Consider the following 6,321-nt stretch of genomic DNA (forward strand, 5'->3'; position numbering starts at 1 on the left):
TTATTTGCCTAAGTTGGGTGGAGAAGAGACCTCTTTAGTGTATCCTAGAGTGCATGGCGAAATTGAAGGCAAGTCAATTTTTGTCTTTGTCATTATCACGGAGTAGAAGGCATGAGTTCCCCAGATTTAGTCATGGTAAGTATGTCCACCTCAAATTTGAATAGGATTTTGTCTTAACAGTAGTCATGATTTTGTCTTAACAGTAATACACAGTGATGTTTGTTGCAAAGAAATCATAAACGGCAAGCGACATGTTGTGAGTTAAAATGATTCTTTTATCAGTGTATCATGGCAACGCACGGACATGCAGATGTATGTACATGGCAACATTTATTTCCGCTTGGTATTCCAACGAGCATAGACTGGTAAATTAATATATTTTATTATCATAACATTCAAAATACAGGCATTTATTTTTGTTATCACTATATTCAAGATAAAATTAATTTAGGAAATAGCAGGGATGTGTCGGGCTATATATTTTTTATGCTCTGGTGGAACGGTAAAGAATTGGTTTGTCTGGTTTGTATGATGAGTAATCCCCATTACATATTTGAAGATCTTTGACGTGAGGTACTTGTGCTAACTACATATATTGCTTGTAAACAACATTTATGATATTGTGCAAGAATTTCTTAAGCACATCATGTATATCTTAATTTGTAACAGATTTTTAGTTGGATAATCGGTCTATATGTATACATCTTCAGATTGCCTATTTGTTATCAATTTACGTTGCAAATAAAGTGTACCTCAATTATAACCCGATTGTGTTCGTGCTATCTTTTCTCTAACATGTGAAATTTAGCATGCATTATGTTTATATAACTCCAGCAAAATACTATTTCAAAAGCCCGTGGCAACACACGGGCATTCTATTGGTATAAATAAAAACAAAGAAAACGTAACAAGATGATAATAAAATAAACAAAAATACAACAAGAAAACGAAAAACCGAAGAAACCCAGTTTGATCGAACGTACAACAATTTTTTTAGGGTTTTTCTAGGACACATCTAGATGTGACATAATTATATTACATCTAACCTTGTGTTCATTGTGTTTATGGTTTAATTTTTTTTCCAGCTTTTGTTTTTTGTTCCGTGTTGCTGTGTTATTTGTGGGAGTTTAGATGTGACATCCTTAGAAAACATTTAGAGTTAGCAGCGACTACCGCTAAATGGGCTATGCCCGCTACTGTGTCGCCCGTAGGTGATTCCTAATTCTTTTTTTGAGACAAAAGGTGATTCCTAATTAGGAGCTAGCAGCTGTCGGTAGAGACCAAACGGGCCTGATTCGTCTCCTGGCCTGGTGCTGGCACAGCCAATTCCGCCTCCCCTTTTGGACCTTGGTGATTCCTATTGTGATCCCGCCTCCTTTGGCGCCGCGGCGACTATATTTCCTCCCTTGGCGCCAGTTGATTCAAACACATATTCGTAGTGTATTTGAGAAGATAGAGCGGGGTCTCCTACCCGAGCAACCACTTTTTGAAGCAGCAGCAGAAGGGGAACAGGGAGGGAGAGAGACAGAGAGGGGTTTCGTCGTACCATGGGGCTGATGGGGCTGAACCGGCTCATGTCCACGCAGCGGAAGCGGAAGCAGAGGCGGAATCGTTGCCGTATCCAAGCCCTCGGTAATCCCCGCGACATAGCTTCTTCGGCCCCTCTGCTATTATTCGTCTATTTGTGTGCCTTGCTGCTATGAAAAAAAATCTCCTTTTTTAGCCCTCTCCTCACTCTGGATCTTACCAGCTGATGGGATCCAGTTTTATTATAGGGCACTGATAGGCGCCGGCGCACCGGCCCAACTTTGGGCCGGTCAGGCCTGAGCCGTTCGATCTGGCCTGCCGCATTCGTCCGATTCTCGCATCTTCCCCTCGCTTCGTCTTTTCCTCTGGTCAACGCTCCCAAGAAAAACGTCCCCGTCCCAGCCAAACTTCCTTCCTGAAGTTGCGCGTGCGCTCCTTGACGAGCTTGCCGCTCCCCTCGACACTCCTTGCAACACCCCCGTCCCCACCCCCATCCCTGCTTTGAAAAACTGGACGCGCCGGCTCCCCACGGCCGCAACACCGGCGGTCACGGGTCTAGCAAAACCGGTGGCCGACGAGTTACAAAACGGTGAGTTTTTTCAAAGCTGGAACCGGCGATTTAAAATGATGCAACCAGCTGAAACGAAAGTTGCAACCGGCGATTCAAATAGCTACTAGCGGTGATAAAAAATGCAAACAAACTAATCAGAAGCTGGAACCGGCGATTCAAAAAGCTGGAACCGGCGATTATAAAAGTTGCAATCGGCTGATGAAAAAGCTACAACCGATGATTTGAAACTGGTACCGAAGATCCAAAAAGCTACAACCGGCTGATAAAAAAGCTACAACCGGTGATTTGGGAAGCTGGAGCCGATGATTTCAAGAAAAGATGCAACACAAGCGATTTAAATAAAAAAACTGAAACGCGATTTAGAAGGATGCAACCCGTTAAGCAGATTGCTACTACCGGCAATTAAAAAAGCTACAACCGTGTGGGCAATTTGATAGCCGAATCCATCCCTGGGGAGAGTGGATCTCACCGCCCCCCGCCGCTCGCAAATTCCGCCGGCATGCGTGCGGCGTCGTCCCCGCCACGCGCAACACCACGTCTCCTGCTCCTACCGCGCGGCTCCTGACCCCCAGCAACAACCAGCGGCAGCGCACGCAGCCACCCCCTGTTGCATCCAGAAGACAAAAAAGCTTGCAGGAGTGGATTGGCAGCGCCACCGTAGCAGATCAGCCCCTCGAATTGATGAAGCAGGTCAGCGGCGTGGAGCTACGGGAGAGGAGGAGGCCTTGGCGGAAGCAACGCAGTAGCTTGGAGCAGCCATGCCCGTGAGAGATTGAGAGTAATGGTGGGGGAGAAACACGGAAGGAAAGGATAAGGAGAGGAGAGATATTTTCTGAGTAGAGCGGCGCTGTGTATCGTATGATTGTACGCCAACGTGCGGCTCACGAGCGACCGGCCGGGTGTTTCAGCCGGCGCGCCGTCCCCAAACATTTACCTTTATACTATAGGATTTGACGAAACTTGGGGGCAATTGCGTCGCTTTGCTAAAAAAAAACTTGTTCTCAGTTGGAGTTTGTTTTTCAGATTCGCACAATTTTTGGTGCCTTGTACTAGATTGTAGATCTCGCTCGTGTTCCTGCAAAAGAAAAATTGGATAAAGGGTCCAACCATTTTTTCCTATAAAAAAGGCAACTTTTTTTTAGCCATGTCCGCACCGGGGATCTCAGTAGCTGATGATATCCAGGTTTATTGCATTGAAGGAAATTTGCGGGATTTGGGGTGCAGTTGCGTCGTTTTGCTAACATACTCGGAGCTGATTTTCAGATCGTCCCAATTTGAGTCTTGTAGATTGAACTCTCCTCGCTGGGAACTCAAGTTTCAGGTTTATTAAATTGAAGGAAATTTATGGAGCTTGGGGTGCAATTCCATCTAGGTTTACATAGTTATGGTTCGTTTATATTAACACCTACTCCCTCCGTTCCTAAATAGTATAAAGATTCCAATAGAGACTACATAAAGAGCAAAATGAGTGAATCTACACTCTGAATATGTCTATAAACATCTGTATGTAGTGCGTATTGCAATCTCTAGAAAGATTTATATTTAGGAACGGAGGGAGTAAATGATAACATAAAATAGAACTTATTTCTCCATTAGTAGAGCTGACTAGTAACTTTGCTAAAGTACCTGTGCTCGGTTGGACTTTGATTTTCAGATTGTGAGTCTTGAAGATTTTTGACCTCGTTCGTGTTCCTGCAGAGAATCGGACAAAGGCTCCAACTTCACGTGTGCTTGGACTCGTTAATAATAACCATAAAACTTATGCGTTGCAGATGGATGGAGTGCTGCTTCATCGGTATCTAAAGCAGACAGCCCACTCTGCCGACATGATGTTAGTTCCCATGGTGGCAAAGAAGCAAGATATCTGGATCCAGTCCTTCCAGAGGCATGTTCTGGTATTGGTGCGAGGCTTCCTATCAGTAGAATAGCTGCAAGCTTTGCTTTGTTCTGCTGCAGTTAACTCCAGCAGAAAAACTGTTTAACAGATTTTATTACGGACTAGATTTTTTGAACTTGTTTATTAGTGACTAGATCTACTAGAACTCTTTTCTGTGTGAGTTGTGTCATTTGTTTTATTTTGCCATGAACTCTGAATTTAACATTGTTTTTCCTTGTGTTTATATGCCTACAAGAACATTTTGCAACCTGTTCCCAAACTAGGCTGAATCTTGCTGATTATGGCATCCTTTCCCAGCTTTTACCTCTCTACTTTTGCACGCAGCAAGTTTGGTGTCGTATATATTCATTACTACAGATGCAAGACGCTGCCTGTGCCGCCTGTGTTTCTCGCTCCTTCCTAGGCTACTGGAGATGCTACCCCAATCTCACCTTCACCAATGAAACAATGTGCCCTAAAGAAAATCTAAAGACAGCGGGATCAAATGTTATAAGAGACTACAACAACCAAATCGACCGTGTTCTGACGAACCGCTCGAGCGCTGATGGTGTGGCGAAACTCAAGCTTGACTACCATGTTCCTCCTGATGGCGCTGAATCGTATCATCGTCTTGATAGCTGGCTCCAGATGGCTGTTACGCCGAGGACCAAAGAACTCGAGCTTCTAGTATGGTCGAAAGAGGCGAGCTTTGATTTCCCATGCATACTACTATCTGACATGTGTGGGGGCTCGATTCAGAAGCTTTTGCTTTTCAAATGCGCCTTGCGTCCCACATCTCAACTTGGTTTGAGAAGCCTCAGAACACTGCATCTGCGTGATGTGCGTGTCACAGGGGAGGAATTAGGGTGCCTTCTGTCCAGTTCCATTGCTTTGGAGCACCTGAAGCTTGTATACTGCGATGATATAGTTCGCCTGGAGATACCTTGCCTGTTGCAGAGGCTTAGCTTCCTGGAGGTGGCTGGATGCATGAATCTTCAAGTGATAGAGAACAAAGCTCCAAATCTCTCCCAATTTTAACTTGGAGCAGGTGAACGGGTGCAAGTCTCATTTGGAGAGTCGAAAGTGAAGAAAGTGGAGTTGGTGCAGAGCCGTGCCATCAGTTATGCTACTGACAACCTTCCTTCACGTGTGCCGAATCTCGAGACTCTTACCATATGTTCTACTTGTGAGGTATGGTCTTACTCTTAAGTTGGCAAACATCCATGTAAAGGTAGCCAAGTGTTGGAATAGTTGACCTGGGACATCTTTATGCAGATAGTCAATTCTCCAATGGCATCCGGCAAATTCCTCCACCTCAAGTTCTTGAGTATTCTTCTTATGAGTGGATCTAATTTTGACAAGGACTACGATTATTTATCGTTGGTTCCTGTTTTCCAAGCATCTCCTTCCCTGGAGACATTTCGCTTGTTTGTAAGTTCGCCGTTCACCCTTTCCTCTAAAAAGGGGGAAAAAGCCACTGCATCCTGCAATGACTATCTGCTAACCATGTTTGGATCATCAATTTAAATACCTTGGCTTTTGATCTTCAGGTATGGGAACACTCCATGTATCACTGGTTTGAGGGAGATCCTGCCTCTCTTAGGCGACTGCCACAACACTGCCATGGGAACCTCAAGAGTGTGAAGATCATTGGTTTCTTCCCCCAAAAGAGAATGATTGAGCTGGCATGCCATCTTCTCGAGAATGCAACATCACTTGAGTCCCTTACAGTGGATGCTAGTCCTGCTAATTACCGGTGTTCTGGCAAGGGCAGGAAATGCTGTCCCCTGAAAGCTACAGCTATAGTGAAGGCACGTAAATCAATCTTGGCTGTGAAAAAATACATCAAGGGGAATGTTCCCTCTACAGTCAAGTTAAATGTTCCGAAGCCTTGCCAACGATGCCATCGCTTTTAGTAATTCAGGTGTCAAATCACTGTAGCTATCCGGTACTATTGAATGGTGATATGTTTTAGTTGTCTTGTGTAAGGATGGCAATTTTACCCATGGGTACAGGTACCCGCGGATACCGTACCCGCATGGGTAGGGTATGGGCACAATTTTATACCCACGGGTAGTACCCATACCCTACCTATTAAGCCGTGGGTAGGGCACGGGTATAGCCTTTTACCCATGGATATACTCATATCCTACCCGTTTATACTAAAATGTGAACCTTACCCGTGATAACTATGTCAAAGTTGTGTCATGAGCTTGTGAACCTATGTTAAAGTTGTCACCAATTGTCAATTTGAATTGATATAATTGTCATGTACTCAACTATCTATTCTTGAGTTGAGATCAATGTTTTTGTGTCAAATGTGTTATAAATGAATGTAAAATTATGA

At 44.3% G+C, this 6,321-nt stretch overlaps 1 protein-coding gene across 1 annotated transcript; it reads left to right on the forward strand.

Moving 5' to 3' along the window:
- The first annotated feature begins 3,242 nt into the window (after positions 1 to 3,242).
- On the forward strand, positions 3,243 to 5,959 carry LOC123120687 (uncharacterized). The gene is made up of 8 exons (XM_044540675.1): positions 3,243 to 3,281; positions 3,753 to 3,755; positions 3,871 to 3,993; positions 4,353 to 4,594; positions 4,828 to 4,883; positions 5,023 to 5,165; positions 5,250 to 5,405; positions 5,525 to 5,959. Exons 1-8 carry the CDS (start codon positions 3,243 to 3,245, stop codon positions 5,888 to 5,890), a joined length of 1,128 nt encoding a protein of 375 aa, XP_044396610.1. The 3' UTR covers positions 5,891 to 5,959.
- Positions 5,960 to 6,321: the final 362 nt, after the last annotated feature.

Source organism: Triticum aestivum, chromosome 5D (assembly GCF_018294505.1).
Source record: "Triticum aestivum cultivar Chinese Spring chromosome 5D, IWGSC CS RefSeq v2.1, whole genome shotgun sequence".
In the NCBI taxonomy this organism is placed as follows: Eukaryota; Viridiplantae; Streptophyta; class Magnoliopsida; order Poales; family Poaceae; genus Triticum; species Triticum aestivum.

What these genes read in the sequence shown, in the direction of transcription:
- LOC123120687 (XM_044540675.1), top strand. Translation starts at nt 3,243, where the DNA reads ATGTCCGCACCGGGGATCTCAGTAGCTGATGATATCCAG. An exon ending in CCTTCCAGAGGCATGTTCTG is followed by an intron (nt 3,994 to 4,352) that starts GTATTGGTGCGA and finishes TCATTACTACAG; the next exon opens with ATGCAAGACGCTGCCTGTGC. An exon ending in CTTTGGAGCACCTGAAGCTT is followed by an intron (nt 4,884 to 5,022) that starts GTATACTGCGAT and finishes AACTTGGAGCAG; the next exon opens with GTGAACGGGTGCAAGTCTCA.